The sequence below is a fragment of the Stegostoma tigrinum genome, chromosome 4 (assembly GCF_030684315.1).
Source record: "Stegostoma tigrinum isolate sSteTig4 chromosome 4, sSteTig4.hap1, whole genome shotgun sequence".
NCBI classification, from domain to species: Eukaryota; Metazoa; Chordata; class Chondrichthyes; order Orectolobiformes; family Stegostomatidae; genus Stegostoma; species Stegostoma tigrinum.
In genome coordinates, this window is record NC_081357.1 from 62,683,480 (window position 1) to 62,703,399 (window position 19,920).

General features: G+C 40.0%; 1 protein-coding gene across 9 annotated transcripts in view; it reads right to left on the bottom strand.

Moving 5' to 3' along the window:
* The window catches only part of fam184ab (family with sequence similarity 184 member Ab), a 179,730-nt gene that overhangs the window by 76,117 nt on the left and 83,693 nt on the right, over window positions 1-19,920 (bottom strand). For all 9 annotated transcript variants that reach the window (XM_059645379.1, XM_059645375.1, XM_059645376.1 and 6 more), the window contains exons 7-8: window positions 5,011-5,172; window positions 3,522-3,643 (exon numbers count right to left, since the gene is read on the bottom strand). In XM_059645379.1, the coding sequence (XP_059501362.1) occupies window positions 3,522-3,643; window positions 5,011-5,172 (284 nt within the window). The remainder of the gene's footprint in view (window positions 1-3,521; window positions 3,644-5,010; window positions 5,173-19,920) is intronic.

A 19,920-nucleotide genomic window follows, 5' to 3' on the forward strand; every position in this document is an offset into this window, starting at 1 on the left:
GTGTTATCATCACTGATTTTTCCACCATCAAAATCCGGTGTTACCATTGACCAGAAACTGAACTGGGTTAGCTAGAGTGGAGAAAACAGCTGATCAGAACCTAGAAATTCGACAGCAAGGAATCCAATTCCTCCACAACTGACACTCAGTCGCTGCAGTTTGTACAATTTATAAGATGCAATGCAAACATTCACCAAGGTTCCTTAGACAGCATTTCGAGTCAAAAGGATAAAAGGGCAGCAAATTCATGGGAATACTACCACGTGCAAGCTCCTCTACAAGCTACTCACCATTTTGACTTGGAAATCTGTTGCCACTCTGTCAGTCTTAGGCCTCCCTTCCTAACAGCATTGTGGGTCTACCTACACCAAGTAAACTGCAGCAGTTCAAGGGCAACCCGCCACCACCATCTTGACAGCAACTCAGGAATGACCAGTGACACCAAAACCCCAAGAGTGAATTTTAAAAGTCTGTGGAATAGCAACAAGTTAAGGAATGCCATGGAGGCTGAAAACCAATAGTAGCAAAGCCAATTTAAGAGAAGTGTTTGCTTCCAAATTCATCCAAATATTAGCTTTGCATATGGTTCTTATAACAATCTACAGTACCCATCTTATATTTCCTTTCTGATGTATTGTTTATTTTATGGCTGAAAGTCTTTTTGCAAACCAATTGCTTTCATTTACAATGAGCCCATATCTCATAGAAATGTGAATTTTTGAATTCTGACTTCAAATTCATTCTAAACCTATCTCTACACTGCATTTCTAAGCATCTGTTACAGCTTGCATCTATGTTTCCTATGGCTCTGATTTAATGAATGCTCCTACCTTTCCTACTCCCCTACTTTTGCCCCAACTTACTACTTGGTATTTTAGTACTTTCCAAATAAAAGTAACAATATTCTAAACATGCTACCTGTTTTCTTAATAATCATGATTATGCATAAAGTGCTAGGTTTTTAATTTATGTAATTGTATATGCTAATGAACATTGAAATGTTCAAAAATGTTGTTGTCTGAATGAGATGCATTACAGTCTAGGAAAGCTGCACTGAAATGCACCCTTATTTGAAAGGAAAGATACTGCGACTATCTGCAACATTTTCTTGCAACTGCTTTTGTTTCAAATTGCCTTCAACTTTCATGTGCCAGTAACCAAGGAACTCTCACTTATGTCAGGAATATCATCAAGAAAGACCTTTAAGTAGCTCAAAAGCATCAACATAAGACAATTTTTTCTGGTGATGCATGAACACCCTATCAGAAGACCTCTTTAAAAACTAATCTAGTCAAGCACAAAACCCCAAACAAATTCTCTAAAACCTTCTTTGTTATCTTAAAGGTTTCTTGAAACATTCTGAAATTAGGCATTATTGCATCAGGGAGTATAAATTTCAATATTTCAGCAGCATCATTAGGAAATGTTATTAAATATGATTGAAGTAAATTTTATGAATAATGTCAAAGTTAGGGGCAATTCACATGAATGTACATCGTCTATCTTGTGAAAACTATCTCAAGGCAAAAATAGCACCAAATGCACCAGATATAAGTGCCTCGATGGAAATATACTTGCATGAGGACAGAGATCTTGACATTCAAGGATATTTGACATCAAGGCGATACAAGGATGTGATGCTGTGCCAATAAAACAAGACAGTTTAATTACATTAGTAAGTGTATTAGTCATCTTGTTAATAAAGCGTTCAAGACTAACACTCAAGTACTGCAATCTATCAGGAAGGCTAATGGAATGTTTCCTTTTTTGCAAAAGGATTCGAGGACTGGAGTACTACAGTCTTGCTGAGACTATACCTGGAGTAGTCTATGCAGTTTGGATCTTATCTCAGGAAAGATATTATTGCCAGACTCAGAGTGCAACAAAGGTTCACCAAATTTGTTCCCAAGAGAGATTGGGCAAATTGTGCCTGTATTTGTTAGAGTTTTGAAGAATCAGAGCTGATCTCTATCAGAGGTAGGCAGAATAGATGCAGGTAAGATGTTTCCTCTATTTGAGGAGTCTAGATCCAGAGGGTACAATTTAAAAATAAGTGGGTTACCATTTAGGACTTAGACACAGGTCAGAAAGATGTTTTGCCACATCCCAAACTGACCTCAAATTATGGTATATCAGCACACAGCTGGAGGCTTACTTGCCAATGAAGTACTCAATGGGATTACAACACAATTGCAAGTTGTGCAATCAGGCATAAATGAGAAAAGGCAGTTGTATTCGCCAGGGAAAGGATGTATTTTTAGTAAACAGGTTCCACTACAATGACTGCTGTTAATGTGCCAATTTAGAGTTCAGACCTCTTGAGCAGAGTCTTGATTGGTATCAAAGGCTGCCCTTGACTTTTGGTACTAGGATCCCCTGAGTAAATAAAGGCAATCTCCATTGACTAGACTTAAACCGACAACCATAACTACTTTCCTGGCAATGAGTTTGTGCAACAGCCATAATATGAGCATGATATCTCTGGCTGAGGGGGAAAGCACAAAAAGGCAAGACAAGGAAGGGATGCATCCATGTAGGTTCAGTGAGTAAGCATCATGACTGTAAGCAAACAGCTGGAGATGTAGCTTGATCCAGTCCAAGAAATGGACGTATGACCCTGTGCACACAGTATCCCTGCTCCTGTATTATGATGATAGTTGCCAGTGCAGCCTTAGGTGCATGACTGAAGTCCAAACACAACTTGTAAGTAAATAAGAGATGCACCACGAGGGTTCTTAGAGATTGGCACTCAATTACCCTTTGAAATGGCAGGGAAAGCCACTTAGTTCCATTGATCATTATGAAGTCTCGACAAAGAAATGAAACTGGATGGACCATCTGACATTGACCGAGGCATCAGAATACACCACAGCTGAAACAGCCCTGTTGACCCTCAATCATCTTCCCTACAAACATCTGAGGGCTTGTAAATCCTGGAATTCCCTCCCTCAATCTGAGTCAATCTCCAGCATATGGACTGCAGTGACTCAAGAAGACATCACACCACCATTTCTGAAGGGCAACAAGGAATGGGTAATAAACGCTGGCTATCCAGGAGTACTTATGATGCCAGTGATAAATAAAAAAAAACAATTCTAAGGTGTGGTACATGTAGGAAAAGTAGGCAAGGGGCTAGACAACACCAAATATAACACTGCAGGAGAAGGAAGAAAAGCAGGAGTCATTGTCACCGACTACATTTTATACATATTTACACGTTGAAATTGAAAGACTTTATGTCTCAGGATTCATTGGGAGATTCTTTTATTAAAAGGTATGTATCTGTCATCAAGTAGATTCAAATGTCTGATTTTTGTTAAAGACTTAAAAACAAACCGATAATCTGTAGCTAGAATCTGTTGTAATAAAAAGTGATTTTCGTTAAGTAAAGAAACCTAGTCTGTGCTTTCTGTCAACTAGAAGGCATGTAAACTAGGGAATTTTTGTGTACTTTTTAAAATGTTTTAACTGCTGTGAGCTTGCATTGCGTAGACTATATTCAAAAAGAATATCAGAATTACCTTATAGTTGCTTTCCATTTTTGTTCCAAATCTTTTTCTAATTTTTTCAATTTGAGCTTCTCCTCTTCTTTTGCTTCAGTAAGTCTTGCCTCATAATCCTGCCTTTGTTGATCCAATTCTCCCTACAGCACACAAAGATGTAATTCTTGTGACTGCAGTAATCATTTAAGAATTACAAAATGGTCAGTATGACCAGGACAATTTGCAAATTTGATTGTTGGCAGAAGTGTTTTACTCCAATACTTTTGACATCCTTCATGAATGATCATATCTTCTATGATCAAAGCCCCAAAATCCCTTTGTGGAATGTCTGGGATAACTTTCCATGGGGCTATTAACTACCTCTCATGTCTGGGATGATACACACATCCAGCAATTGTACCATTTATTTTGACAGTTTGCAAATACCAGTTGGATCACCTCAATTCAACTAGAAGGAAATGATTACAACAGAAAACTAGGGCAAAACAGAAAAGAAAAATCTTAAAGGTGGCTAATGTTAAGATTTTTTAAAAATATAAAGATCAGTCACTGAGTCAGTAACTGAGTTAACTCAGTCAGCTGGATGATGAACATGGGATTCAAGACAATACTAACAGGGTAGGGTTCAATTTGGGTGAGGTAGACTTCAGACCAGCCTTCTTGTCTTGTCCCCATACTAAAATTACTGCATGAGCATCCAGCTGGCATTAGAAGTCTAAGATGCAAATGGAGGGGTGCCTGGTGATCAGGACCGTGATAGTATTTCGGGCTTCAGTGCACCTGGTTGGCAGCCACTCAACAGCAGACATGCATGAAAAGTCACAACCCAAACCGAAATAGTCACATAAAAATTTGCAGTGAGAAAGAAATTTCAAATTCTAATCAGAAAATAAATTGCTGTCATTCCAGGTACCATTCCCATGTAGGGATGAAAATTTGGCCCCCTACTTTGTTTTGGAAAGATCCATCTCCCTTAAGCATGCTTGACAAATTGTTAAAACCAAATTAAACACAAAATAAAAAACAATACTCTTCCTTCAGTCTCAAGAAACCTCAATTACATAGCAGAAAAATCTCTCCAGATTAATTGTACAACAATAAATGAAGTGTTAAAACTGCTCAGCTATGGCAAAAGTCTTGTTGTGCAATTCCTTAAGGTTGGCACAGTCTTTTCTAAAGTTACCAGTCTCTACATGAAACACGATAATGAACAAATTCCAAACCTTGAGTCAAATCTTGTGATCAATAGATTGATATTTTTGCTTTAACTGTGTCAAGAGAAAAAAAAGACTTCTTGCCTAGAAGATAGCATTTTTATCCATCAGTCAGTTCTGATGTACCAACTGTTCATAATTATGGGGGGCTGTGAGGACCAATAACCCAAATCTATAAAGAGAGAAACTGCAGTACGTTTAAATATGGAAAAACCAGGTTCAACATTCCTTTATAACAGGAATTTGAAAAATGGAAATACAGGAATTGTTAACTACTATGTAGTCATTAGTACTTGCACAGTAGAAAGGGAATCACTTGTCTCCCTGAGTTTGACCCTGGTAGAATCCAGATCTTTTTGTAGCCTTTCCTGCGCATCCTTCAGGCTGGAAATATGTCCTTCAGCTGACCCTAGGCCTTGTTCACTTTTCTTCACAAGCTCTTGCAAACGGTACACCTAGTAAAACAGAAAATGCATTCAGTATTGACCTAACAAGTATTAATGCTTACCAAAAGAAACATCAAAAAAGAGGCGCTTTCATTAATCTCACGTCTATTTTCTGTCTCTTACTTTGCTGCTGACCTCCTTTCCTATAAGCTTTCATGAAATGATCTAAACAATGAAAAAAAAAATGACACAAGCATACATTTATCACAGATTCCCACTTTATATTCAGATAAACTGTAGGATTTCAGATTTGCTACTGAACACTTCCCGGGTAGAATTTTCACAGGAATTCTTTGACTGTTACTTTGGTAGATATTTTGCACAGACAGCCACTTTTTCTGTACTGTTAGGATTTCCACCATTCCACTCCCACGTTATCACAGTGAAGAAGAAACTTCCAACTTTCCTATCTTATAGTTGTTATTTTCAAAATGATTCAAAAATTACTCTTTTAAATTACATTCCAAGTGAGCACATCATTTTTTAGAAGATCTCATTATAACCATTTTGAGTTTATTTTCTATATTACGATCATGATAATTGAAAACTCAACGCCTGTTATCCACCTCATCCACCACAACTTTGTACACCATTAGGAATCAGAAATCAACAATTTATACTTTAGCCACACACAAAGACTTAGCATTCACAGCCCTCTACTGTAGAGAATTCTCAAGGTTCATAAGTGATTAAAATAAAAAAGTCCCCTCAATTTGGACCCAAGTGGCACTTCCCTTTTTGTTTAAGGCTACCCAGCCAGGAGAAACATTTTACCTGCATCTACCCTGTATATCCTTTAAGTATTTCTAAGTTTCAATGAGGTCATTTCTCATTCTTTGAAACACTAGAGCATACAGGAGCATGTTACCCAAACTCTCTTCATTGATCAGACCCGCTATCCTGGGAACAAGTCTGAAACTTTGTCGCATTCTCTTTATGGCAATAATATTTTTCCTGAGAATAAAAGACCCAAACTGCACACAGTATTGCGTGTGTGATCTAACTAATTTCCTGTATAATTTATGTAAGCTTATGAGCTAGTAATTCAGAAGATTGTGTGAGATAACTACACAAAACTTTATTAAACAAACAAACATACAATTAACAGAAACTGTCTTCACAAAATTAATCATTCCAGGAAACATAAGAAAATACAACCTAATTACTCAGAGAATTTACCATATATACTCATGTAAAAGCCAATTTTTTCACTTTTTTTAAGGTTAGATTTAGGAGGTTGACTCTTATGTGGATATGGATATGGGAGTGGAATGGTGGAAATCCTAACAGTACAGAAAAAGTGGCTGTGCAAAATATCTACCAAAGTCACAGTCTGATTCCTTTGAGGGGCTGAAATTCATGCTATAATCCAAAATAGCTTATCATTTGCAGAAACCCAATTGCACACAAAGGGAGGTTGTCACCTGATTCAGACCTGATGCAACTTAAACTTTGGAGCCAAATTCTTGCATTTCCCTCCGATTTCTCTCATCTATTGTTTTAGTTTGTCAAGCTAACATTTTAAGCTTTTATTTCTGATTAAAAAACGTTATCAGACATTGGACTTTCATACAGTCTGACTGATCATTGTAGCCATGAGAAATGGTCAACAGCTGCACGTCCAATTGATCAGGGATACGGTAATTATGGTGAAGTAAATGCATATATGCTTATCGTATGTAGGAAATGATGGTGTGATAAACACTGTATCACACTAATTATAATAATTATAGAGATCGCTTGATCATGAAGTTAAGCAATTGATAGCTCAATGTTTGTGTGGACTCTGGATCAAAACACACAACAGCACAAAAACAAATCACTTCCTCATCGTAACGTTTACATTCAGGATAATTCTTTGACTCACAAATGTTGATCTGTTATCTGAGTAGAACTAGGGTTGATTTTTACACAAGATATAAGGAAAATTCCAGATTTTAAGCAAAAAATAGGGTGCCAACTTTTACATGAGTATATACAGTAATTTGAAATTCAAATATTGTCACAATGAAATATTTTAAGTATGATATGCATTAATTATTTCATAGAATCCCTAGAGTATGGAAATAGGCCCTTTGGCCCAACAAGTCCACACTGAACGTCAGAGCATCCCACCCATCCTCCTATAACCCACCTAATCTACACCTCCCTGAGGACTAAGCGCAATTTAGCATGGCCAATCCACGTAGCCTGCACATCGTTGGACTGTGGAAGGAAACCCATGCACAGGGAGAACGTGCAAACTCCACACAGACAGTTGCCTGAGGCTGGAATTGAACCCGGGTCCCTGGCGCTCTGAGGCAGCACTGCTAACCACTGTGCCAGCGTGCCGCAGTTGATTAGTTTAATTCCTTGACAATAGTTAGTGAGGTAACTGTCCTCAATAAGAAGAGAATTATCAATGCCAAGCCCCAACCAGTTGCACCTTTAGCATAAGAGATGCTAGAATATGTCCAGACAGTCTAAAATTCCAAGTTGCGTTTTAAACATTTATAGTATTCCTTGAGGTTGCATAACTAATTTGTGTTCAGTTCAGGTCACCTCACTATAGGAAGGATGTGGAAACTTTACAGTGGGTGCAAAGGTGATTTACCAGGATGCTGCCTGGAATGGAGGGTAGGCCTTATGAGGAAAGGTTGACAGAGCTCAGGCTTATCTGAGAGGAGACTGATCGAGGTGATGAGAGGCATAGTTAGAGCGGATAGTCAGAGATGTTTTCCCAGGGCGGAAAGGGCTATTATGAGGGGGCATAATTTTAAGATGACTGGAGGAAGGTATGGGGAGATGTCAGAGGTAGGTTCTTTACAGAGTGGTGAGTGCGTGGAATGAGCTACCAGCAGTGGTAGTGGAGTCAGAAACATTAGGGACATTCAAGTGACTCTTGGATATGGATGAAAGTAAAATGTAGGGTATGCAGGGTAGTTTCATCTTAGAGTAGGATAATGGGATGGCACAACATCGTGGGCCAAAGTGCCTGTACTGTGTTGTATTGTTCTAATTTCTTATATAGGGGAGTACTAACTTACCATCATTTGATCTCAGCCTTTTTTTTTTAAACTCAAATAATGTTGCATCCTTTAAATTAAACACAAGATTTGTTGAGCTTGATTTCCGAGAAATTGAGCGCAGTAGAAAGCAGCAAGTTTGAACATGGTCAAATTTCAGTACTCAACTTGCTCCTCCAAGATTTTAATGCAATTCTGGGTTGAGCTAGTTTTACATAAAAATAAAATTACATGATTTTGGTTTAGAACTAAAATCAGGGTCAAATATTTCATTGTGGTAGTTATTGTGAAAGATTGCAAAAAAGGGGGTATCATATGAAGTTGAGCGTAACTCTTATCAGAGGTCACTCAAATGGTTCTGAGGTGAGTTAATCCCTGGCTATGGATTGTGAAGTGTACTTACATATTTGTTTAGTTCATAGGAAAGTGTCTCTTAATCAAATAACCTCTTATTATGACTGAATTATCTCATATAGATTCCTTCACAGTTCAGGTTACCAACACTCGCAAATCAGCTAAAAGGCTGAACCACATGAATAAACAGGCTTCATCTACAGATCTACTGTAGATCTGTACAAAACCTTAGAGGCAGCATGCTAAGATATAATTCTTGGGAGGGGATTTTATGGTATAGTGGTAGTGTCCCCATCTCTACACCAGAAGGCCTGGGTTCAAGTTCCAGCTGCTTCAAAGGTGTGCCATAAAACTTCTGAACAAATTAATTTAAATAAAGATTACGCATCTTTGGATCTTTATGCCCAGATTTTCCAGCTATGATTCTAGCTATGTTTCTTTCATTATTCTGTAAAGCAAAATCTGCACATGCACAAAGATAGAAATTCAGATGTTACTGTGGGTAACACCTTGTAAGGGTCTAGGCCCGAAACGTCAGCTTTTGTGCTCCTGAGATGCTGCTTGGCCTGCTGTGTTCATCCAGCCTCACATTTCATTATCTTGGAATCTCCAGCATCTGCAGTTCCCATTATCTCCTCTGTGGGATGCCCAGTTGCAGTTTCTGCCCATGCAATCAGTCTAGAATTAGCAATTTAATGTGAATTTCAATTGCTGCACTATTCTTGCAACAAGACTGAATGTGTTAATTGACATTCACAAGTTTTTAACCATGCATAATTACAATTACTAAACACCTTTCAAGTTCCTGGAAAACTGATTTTACAGGATTGAGTGCCCTGCCCTAAGAGTATTTAGATTTATTTTTATTTCTTTAGCTTTCTTTCAAAATTATATATTGCAGCTTCTAACTTAACTCATATGTATGTCTTAATGTATCCTTCACTTGCTGCAAAATTATTCAGAAGTGAAATATAATCAGTGCTTTTTGCTTCCAAGTTTATTACCTGAAAACGTTCTAATCTGATTAGATGGCTGGCCTAATGATTTTACAGCTACTGTATACCATAGGTATCCAACAGATGGCCGTAGATTTAAAGTCACATCAGAACAGAGGAAACCAACACTCCAGAAATCGCTAAACATTTGCAAGCAGCTTTCTTCAAAGTCAATACGATAACCGTCCCTTCACTGTCAACTGCAAAATCCAGGCCATTAGTACTGCCAGCCTTTTTGTTTACAGTTCTGCAATTGACACTGCCCTCTTGCCACCAACACAAAATATATTTGTCACCAATATCTTCTGAATTACAAAAGCATCTTTTTCTGACTCAAAATTATATCCTATGAATCAATCAAGATCTTCCTTCACTCCTTTAGGAGCTTTATTGTTTAGAAGTTAACAACATACAATTTTACTTTTTGCAACTGTTTCAGAGAAAACGCTAGAAACTGGCACCTCATGCTTGCAAAGGGTCCTAGGTTGAATAACTATATTTGCAACATGCTCTGTGAAGTGAATTGATACTTACAAGGAAACCCCAGTACAGAAAGTTTTCAACACGTTTATGTTACAACAGTGCAAACAATTGGAGGTGTGCATATACATTTCCATCATATTTATTGACAAAGTCATTGGGAACTTGAAACAAACCAAGCATCAATATCTTTAGCCAATAAGTCATCAAGGAATCTGGATGAGATGATGGCTAGTTTATTTGTTCCATATTGATTTGTTAATTTCAAAGCTCAATAAAATAATAATCAAAATTTGAACTCCTCTTGGGTCTACCTTTCCTGCCTTATCCTGTCTTGCCACCATTCCTTTGTGTCCACTTTTGTCCTGCATTTCTAATCCAACCCATCACTACTCTTGGATATAGTAGGAACTGCCAATGCTGGAGTCTGAGATAACAAGGTGTAGAGTTGGATGAAAACAGCAGGCCAGGCAGCATCAGAGGAGCAGGAAAGCTGGCATTTCGGGTCTTCACAAAAATAATCTTCTGAAGAAGGGCCAGACCCAAAACAGCAGCTTTCCTGCTCCTCTCATGCTGCCTGGCCTGCTGTGTTCATCCAGGTCTACACCTTGTTATCTCATCATTACTCTCGTCTGCAACACACAAAATTATTCTGAATACATTCAATGAAATTACAAACTTGATTTGTCCAATCAAGATGGAGATGAAAGAAACATAAGATTATTGCAGTATTATATTTGCACGCCTCATTATTTTGTAATGTACGCTCTGTTTTATAGTGTAAATATTGTTAACAGTCTTATGAACTACACCCATCAGAATCACCCCATAGATTCACATGTATTTTGTGACAGAGAGTTGGGGGGTGTGTGTAAGAGAGGGAGGGAAGGGGCAGGAAGAGACAGAGGGAAGGGGGGGGGAAGGGAGAATGAGGGGGCAGAGGGAGAGAGATTGGGGGGGAAGAGCGAGAGATTCGGGGAAAACGAGAGAGATTCAGGGGGCGGATGAGAGACAGATTCAGGGCAAAGAGAGAGAGGAAGCGGGGAAGAGACAGAGAGAGAGAAAAAGATGGGGAGGGACAGAAAGAGAGGGGGGAGCGGAGCAACAGAAAGAGGAGTGTGGGGATAGAAGAAGTGTGTGAGTGCACGCACGTTAGGGAGAGGAGGCATGAGTGCTTGCACATTGGGTAGAGTGCGGGGGGAATCGGGTGAGCAAGTGCATGAGCTTGCATACACATGGGGGAGATTGTGTGTGTGTGTGTGTGTGTGTGTGTGTGTGTGTGTGTGTGTGTGTGTGTGTGTGTGTGTGTGTGTGTGTGTGTGTGTGTGTGTGCGCGAGCGAGAGAGAGAGAGAGAGAGAGGGAGAGAGATGGATGTTGGGGGGTGCAAAAGAAAGATTTTGTTGGCGTGTGCACATCTCTGTGTGCGTGAGTGTGTAGTGTGGTGGGGTCACCTGTAGTGCAACTTGTACCAAGATCCTGGTTGAGGCCATCCTCTTGGGTACCTCTGTTCGCCGACTCTGCTTTGCTGTGTATCCAAAAGTCTGCCTTGGACGTTGTTTACCCGAAGATCTGAGGTAGAATGGCCTTAACTGCTGAAAATTTCTCCAACTGGGAGGACATTCCTGTCTGGCGAACGTTATGCGGTGTCCATTCATCCATTGTAGTGTTTGCATGGTTTCACCAATGTACCATGCCTCAGGGCATCCTTGCCTGGAGCATATTGAGACAGACAATCTTAGCAGAGTCACGAGTATCTGCCATCCATGTGATGGGTGGTTTTCTCATAAGTGATGCTAGTGTCCATGTTGAAGATCTGACATGTCTTCAGAGGTTACCACGACAGGGTTGTACGGTGTCGTGGTCGATGTTGTCCTGAGGGCTGGGTAGTTGGTTGCGAACAATGGTCTGTTTAAAGTTTAGTGGTTGTTTGAAGGCAAGAAGTGGAGGCGTAGGGAAGATCTTGGTGAGGTGCTCGTCGTCATCCATGATGTGTTGAAGGCTGCAAAGAACATGGTTCTCCACTCCCTGGAAGTACTGGGTGACAAAGGACACCCTATCGGACATATGCCATGTCTGTCTTCTGAGGAGGTCATTACGGTTTTTCACTGTGCTACACTGGAACTGGCAATCGATAAGTCGAGCATCGTATCCTGTCGCCATGAGGGCGTCCTTCAATACCTTCAGGTATCCATCGTATTCCTCCTATTCCAAACAGATTCTGTGTATGCATAGGGCTTGTCCACAGGGGATGGCTGTTTTAATATGTTTCAGGTGGAAGCTAGAGAAGTGCAGCTTTGTGAGGTTATCCATATGGCTTGCAGTAGAGTGAGGTATGGAGATAGCCATTCTTGATGGAGATGTGTGTGTCTAAGAATGAGACTGATTCCAAACAGTAGTCCATGGTAAGTCTGATGGTACGATGAAACTTACTGATATAGCTATGTATCAGTTTCTGTGATTCCTCACCATGAGTCCAAAGGAAGAAAATGTCTTGTATCATCATGTATCTGGTGGATAGCATTGGTTGGAGGTTCTGTGCATCAAAGAATCTTGTTCAAACCTGGGCTTCCTGAGTTTGTTCAGTACATCCTCATCAATAGTGCGAACCTTTGATCTTTTACTTATAAATTCTGTGTCTGATACGACTTCTTTCACTAATACCTGGAGGAAGACCGAGGCTTTGAAGGCTTGAGTTTTCAAATAAACCTGTTGGACTATAACCTGGTGTCGTGAGATTTCTGACTTTATCATATCATGGTCATCGAGTCTGGTTTGTGCTATCACATCATCCAAATTGTTATGAAGAATTTAGCAAGAATTCTGCTTCAAAATGTTTCAATTCTGCCTCAATCCAATTAGATTTGGAGGGATGATTATCAGATTTTGGGCCTCCTGGCTATAAGGTGCAATGTTTCCTGCAGGATAGGCAAAATCACAGGCATTTGGAGAGAAGAGAAGAGCACCAGAAAGGCAATGAGGGCCAAACCTTCAACAACAATTCCAGGCTGTACAACTCACAGGTCACTAAAGCACACTTTGCTACAGCTCAAAAGTATATTCATTTAACAGACTTAACCCCGTAAGGACAGAAAGCACTGGGCTTTCATCTCCATTGCTAGGTTTGTCGAAGAGCAGTGTATCACTTATAAGATTGTGGCCCTCAAGCAGCCCAGCAATCCTTTGTAAGATCCATTAACCAGAAAGACATTTATTCACTTGACATCCAACCAGTCTATGACAAAAAGAACTCTCTTATGGGCGTGCTCATCTTCCTGCCTGCTATTATGACTCATTCACCATTCACAAACCCAGGGAGCCCGAGAATTTCATTTGTGTGGATAGATTTTAGGGGACATCCTTTGAAGATAGTGCTATTCATTGACATTTGGGAGTCACAGGCAGAAGAAATGCTAAGACAAAACAAGGTTATTTTAATCAGCAGGATAGTCATTAAGCAGGCTATTAGGCTTCTGATCAGATAATTCTGCTATCTGCACCAGTCAATTGGTACTTTCAACTCCCTTTCGATTTCTTTGTGGTAGTCTGAACCTTAAGGATAGTGAGGCCCAAGAAGCAGCTCAGGAGGAAAAACTGGAGGTGAGAGAGGTGAAGGAAGATGGCTGTCATCAGAGGGATTCCCTGAACCAAATCTGCCATATTTCAGGAAGAGGACCTCTATCCTCTCTCTCACAGGCTCTAGCAACATTCCCTATAATGGACAGCTAAACATTGTGGAAAAAAAAACACACATGCCTCATGATCCTTGTACAAACCATGACCAAAAAGCCCAACTATTCTGAACAATCAGTCAGTACGTTGCACTGAAGTTCCAACTTCTGATTGAGCAAAAGGCCAGGGCAAGGAAGTAGCAAGAAGTTAGTTCAGGGAAAGGGAAGAGGCCAGCCCACAACTCAGAAGTTCTAGGAGTAGGGAATTTATAGCTTATCATATATAATGAACCAGATGATCAACAGCACATAATGCAAGTAACAAGTTACATTTTTTCTTCATGATTTTAAACTTGCTTTTTGATAAATGTAAAATATGTCTACAGAAAAGCAAAGGAGTCTTCAAGCTCCTTAAAAAAAAGGAAGAGCTGCACATATTTCAAAAAGAAATATCTTTAATAGATCATCAAAATTGATATGCCATCTCCAACACGTTAACAGAAGATATGAATCATGAAACCAACAGTGTCCTATGCACTGAAACGAAAAACAGAAGTTGCTGGAGAAATTCAACAGGTCTGGCAGCATCTGTGGGAAGTAAGTGGAATTAACATTTCAAGTCTGGTGACTCTTCATCAGAACTGTTCATAGCTGGGTAAAAAGCTGAAGCCAAAGTGGGATGAGGGAGAGAGGTTAGCACACAGGTAGAGACAGAGCCCAGATACAGAGAGACATATAAGGGGTAGGCAAACAAAGAGATTATGAATATCAGACCAGATAGAAGAAAAACTGAATAAGTGATAATAAGAGCTAAGAGTGCGAACACAGATGAGCTATGCCGAATGCAACTATAACATGCGGTAAGGGGCCAAGAAGTATGTGGGAATGGATGACTGTGCTAGAAGCAGCACATGTCATGACAAGATTGCGTGTTGTGTCAAAAACAAAATGGATGGATGGAATCAAGCTCTAAACTTATTGAACTTAACATTCAATTCTAGAGGTTGCATGGTCCCCAAGCAGAAAATGACTTGCACTAAGGCTTGCTGGAACCCTGTAGCAGGTCCGTAACAGGCTTGGGAGAGAGACTGTGATATTTGTCTTTTTAACTTTGCTTCTTGTTTTTCTGACCTATGGTTATACACCGCATAGCTGTAATGTAACATTTTCTCTTTGCTTCTGTTTTCCAATTAAGTGCTGTAATTAGGTACCTTTGTACCTCTGATGACATCGTAAGTGGTGACCTATAAAATTTTCACTCTACTCATTTGAGGACATGTGAAAATGAAGCTAATTCAATGCAATTCAACTGAGTTTGAAATATTGGCATGGGAACACGGTGGCGAGTTGAAGTGACAGGCAACTGGAAGCTCGAAGTCATTTTTGCAACATAGATATCCTGCAAAGCAGTCAGCCAACCTGTATTTTGTGTCCCTCATGTAGAGGAACCACATTGTGAACAGCAAATACAAAAGAACAGATTGAGTGAAGTACAGGTGCTTCACCAGGAGAGTATGTCCAGGGCCTTAGATGGTGAGGATGAAGTAAACGTGCAAGTGTTACACTACGCTGATGAAATTCAATGTGAGTAAATGTGAGGTTTTGCACTTTGGAAAAAAGAATACAGGCATGGACTATTTTCTAAATGGTGAGAAAATTCACAAATCAGAAGTGCAAAGGGATCTGGGAGTGTTGGTCCAGGATTCTCTAAAGGTTAACTTGCAGGTAGAGTCCGTGATTAAGAAAGCGAATGTAATGTTGTCGTTTATCTCAAGAGGGGTGGAATATAATAGCAGCAATGTGCTTCGGAGGCTTTATAAAGCTCTAGTTAGGCCCCATGTAGAATACTGTGTCCAATTTTGGGCCCCACACCTCAGGAAGGACATACTAGCCTTGGAGCGTGTCCAGCAGAGATTCACACGGATGATCCCTGGAATGGTAGGTTAAACGTATGATGAATGGCTAAGGATCCTGGGATTGTACTCATTAGAGTTTAGAAGGTTGAGGGGAGATCTAATAGAAACTTACAAGATAATGTATGGTTTAGAAGGGGTGGACGCTAGGAAGTTGTTTTCGTTAGGCGGGGAGACTAGGACCCGTGGGCACAGCCTTAAATTAGAGGGGGTAAGTTTAAAACTGAAATGAGACAACATTTCTTCAGCCAGAGAGTGGTGGGCTTGCGGAATTCATTGCCGCAGCGTGCAGTGGAGGCTGGGACATTGGATGCCTTCAAGGCAGAGATCAACAAATTCTTGATCTCAAAAGGAATCAAGGGCTACGGGGAGACTGCAGGGAAGTGGTGATGAAATGTCCACCAGCCATGATTTAAATGGTGGAGTGGACCTGATGGGCCAAATGACCTTACTTCCACTCCTATGTCTTATGGTCTTACGCACGGCCCTACCATTAATTGTATAAGTTCTGCCCTTGTTTGTTTGACCAAAACACAATACTTCACATTTATCCAAATTAAACACCATCTGGCAGTCCTCAGGGCATTGACCTAATTGATCAAGATCTCTTTGTACTCTTAGATAACCATCTTCACTGCAACAGAGATGGAGAAGCTGGAAGACTGGAATAGAGTCTTTACAGGAAGCAGGGTATGAGGATGCATAGTTGAGGGGACTGTGTGAATTGAACTGAACTGAATTAGCTTTATTGTCACATGTACTCAAAGAAGTAGAAATGAAAACTTGATAACTGGCCACCTACAGTGCCATGCAGGTACAAAGTACCACTTCTTCAGTTACAAGATTAGTTGCAGTGTAACAATGTCAGCAATACAGAGCGCCATCATAGGAGTCAGTGGGTTTGCAGTGTATATTGATGGCCAGCCTATACCCAGAGATGGAAACCGATGTTGAGGAAGGGAAGTGAGGAGTCAGAAATGAACTAAGGTGAGGGAAGTGTGGAAATAGGAAGTGATAATGATGAGAGACAGAGAGAAAGAGAGAGAGCGAGAGCGAAGCAGAACCAAGGATATCATCGATATAAGAGCAGAGAGTGGGGACTGGATTTGGACTGGAACAAGGAATGTTTCATATGTCTCATGAAGACACAGGCATAACTGGGACCCATGCTGGTACCTATGGCCACAACTTTGACTTCAAAAAAATGAGGAATTAAAAGGAGAATTTGTTCAAAGTGAGGACGCGGTGGAGGAGGTTGGTGGTCGATGGGGACGGTTCGAGCCTTTTTTCCAGGAAGAAGTTGAGGGCCCTGAGACCATCATTATAATGGATGGGGGTGGAAAGGGTTTGCACATCCAAGGAGAAGGTGGCTGGACCCTGTAAACTGGAAATTCTGAAACTGACGTCAAAATAAGGGGACTGGAAAGGGAATTAAAATAAAATCAAAGGAGGTAGAAATAAGTTCTGTGGGCAGGAACAGGCAGATACAATGGGTCTGTCTGGGCCATCCTGTTGGTGGGCTTTGAGAAGGTAGAAGAGGGCTGTACAGGGTTGGGGGAGTCTATGAGCTCAGAAGCTTTTGTGGGGAGATCTCGAGATCAGGTGAGGTTTGTGACAGCCTAATGGACACAACTGCCTAATGTTTAAATGTGAGGTCATGTTCTAGAGGAAGATTGGAGGAGGTGTCTAAGATCTGGTGCTCAGCCTCCAAAATGTAGACGTCAGTACACCAGACAACAACAGCACCACACCTGTCAGCAGACTTAATTACAAAGTCAAGGTTGGAGTGCAGTCAGTTCAGAAGGAGATAGTTTGGAATGGGTAAGTGGGAGCAAAGGAATTGAGGCAACCAACGTCTTATCGACAGTTCTCAATTAACAAGTCAAGTGTAGATAAAACACCTGAGGAAAAGGTACGTGTGGAGGGAGAGTGTTGGAGGTGGATGAAGGGATCTGTAAGATTGGGAGAGGACTCCTATCCAAAAGATTAGGGATGGAGCCAACTGAAGAAAGGTTCAACATCATGCCGTGCCTGAAATTCATTCAAGTGGGGGCGCAGAGGCATAAAATTAAAACCTAAGCTGATGACAGAACATTCAGCAACAGAGCACGGAAGGTCAGAAGGGATAGTAAATACCCAAGAAGTGGTGGGATGAAGGGAAAGGACGTAATTAGAGGGAAAGGGGGATGAGCATTGTTCCTGAGGGTTGTGGATAACACTGAATTGTTTCAGCTTGTATTAATGCCTGAAAGGAATAGAAAGCGTTTCTTGTTAGCACATCAAATGAGAATGAAATAAAGCTGGAAGGCAGGACAGCTCTGAGACAGTATCAGGTGGTGTTGATGGAGACAAAGTCAAGAATGTTAATATGGTGCAGCAGAACACTAAGTGTAGGTTTCAGGATGAAGAGAGAACAGCTGTCCAAGAAGCATTGTTTATCATGTAGATACCTGTGATCCTACGCGGATTCAAAACACGAAAAATGAAACTTCAGTGGAAATTCACATGGGGTGAGTGAGCTGGAGGCAGTCACTGAGGAATGAGATGTGGCTATGGAAGCAAGTTTTGGCAAAGGCTTTGTCAAACACTAAAAGTGAAAATGAAAATAATGGTGGAGAACAAGAGAAAGGTTAGAAACTCTGCTGGAGAGAGGAGCAGAACTTCAAATTGACTATACCTGGCAGTGAGGTAAACATGAAAATAAAACAAAGAACTGCAGATGCTGGATATCTGAAACAAAACCAGAAATTATTGGAAAAACTCAGCAGGTCTGGCAGCATCTGTGGGAAGAAAGCAGTGTTAACATTTACCTTCCCCCTTTCATTTCTCTCTCTCTGGGCTCCATCTCCACCTATTCGTTCAACTCATCCCTTCCCCCTTCCCCCAAATTCTTCTCCCCACTTCGGCTTCAGTATAAATACTATATTTACCTTGCTATAAACAGTTCTGAAGAGTCGCTCCTCTCAAAACATTAATTCTGCTTTCCCCACACAAATTGCCAGACCGGTTGAGTTTCAACAGCAATTTTTGTTTTTGTTGCAGATCTCCAGTGTCCGCCATTCTTTTGTTTTAGTTTAGTGCCAAATGCACTGTTTTTTCTACAGTAAATGGTAAGCTAAGTATAAGAAAAACATGGTAAAATTTCAAATTGGATTACCTAAAGGAGCATTTGAAACAAAAAATCCATATAGATTCTGTTATTTATTTATGAATCGACAATAAAAATTGAATTTTAACCCAAAACACCAAGAGATCATCAGATATGGGTGGAGTGTAAAAAGCACAAAAAAGACACTGATATAGTGAAAGCTGTAGTTGAAGTAAAGGTGAATGTATTCATGTTTTCCACTCAAGACATTCAGATCACGTGGCAAAATATGCAGCTATTACTGAGAGCTAGTGTAAGAATTACATCTTTAAATTTGCAGAGTGTATTAACATCGTCAAATAGAAACAGCTCCTTGCTGAACGGTGCAAATCACATTTTCTTACATTAACAGTAGACATGGCAGAGCTGTTCAGTATAAAGATGTTGATTTTGGACATCAAGTTTCAACTAGAATCTGAATTTGTTTGCAAGAGTCTTTGCAGGAAGTTTGAAACTAAACTGCTTGCAACAGTGTCTCCACTGACATAGCAATCAAGCTATTTTGTGTTAATTTAACCTTGATTTACAGAAAATGGTAATGCTTACATCATACAGAGCTTCTTTGCTTGGAAAGAAAACGGAATAGTGTCATTACTAAAACTGAGCATTTGACAAAACAGCACCGAAATTCTTGGAATAGTTGATACTTCCAAGCATCATGAATTGTGTATAATATTAAAAAGCTTCTAAGAACATACAATCAAGCATACAATATTCAACAGGTCACTTGGGAAGAATGGAAAATTCTTCGAATTGTCCTAAGTAACGGAGTGTGGTACAGTGGCATTTTGACCTCTGAATGAAGTGGCAGTTGAGATACTTTGCAATAAGTGCATGAATGCAAAACTTCTACGTCTTAATCAACCACTACACAGAGCAAATTAATAATTGCACAACTTAATAAACAAATATTGCCCAAAAAATGTTCACAAAAGTGCAATATCATGTTGCATTGACAGTGCTGAACTAGAAATTCTTTGTACAAATTGCAAAAGAACAAGATCAACAAATGTAAAACAAAAAATTGTAGATACTGGTCACTGGATTCAAAATGTTAACAGAACATTTTCTAAAGATGCTCCATACTTGCTGAGTTTCTCTACCAATTCCTGTTTTTGTTTCAATAAACTGAAGACTCTGTATCTAGGTAAATATCTTTATTGAAGTCATTAAGAAGGTTTTGATTGCTTTGG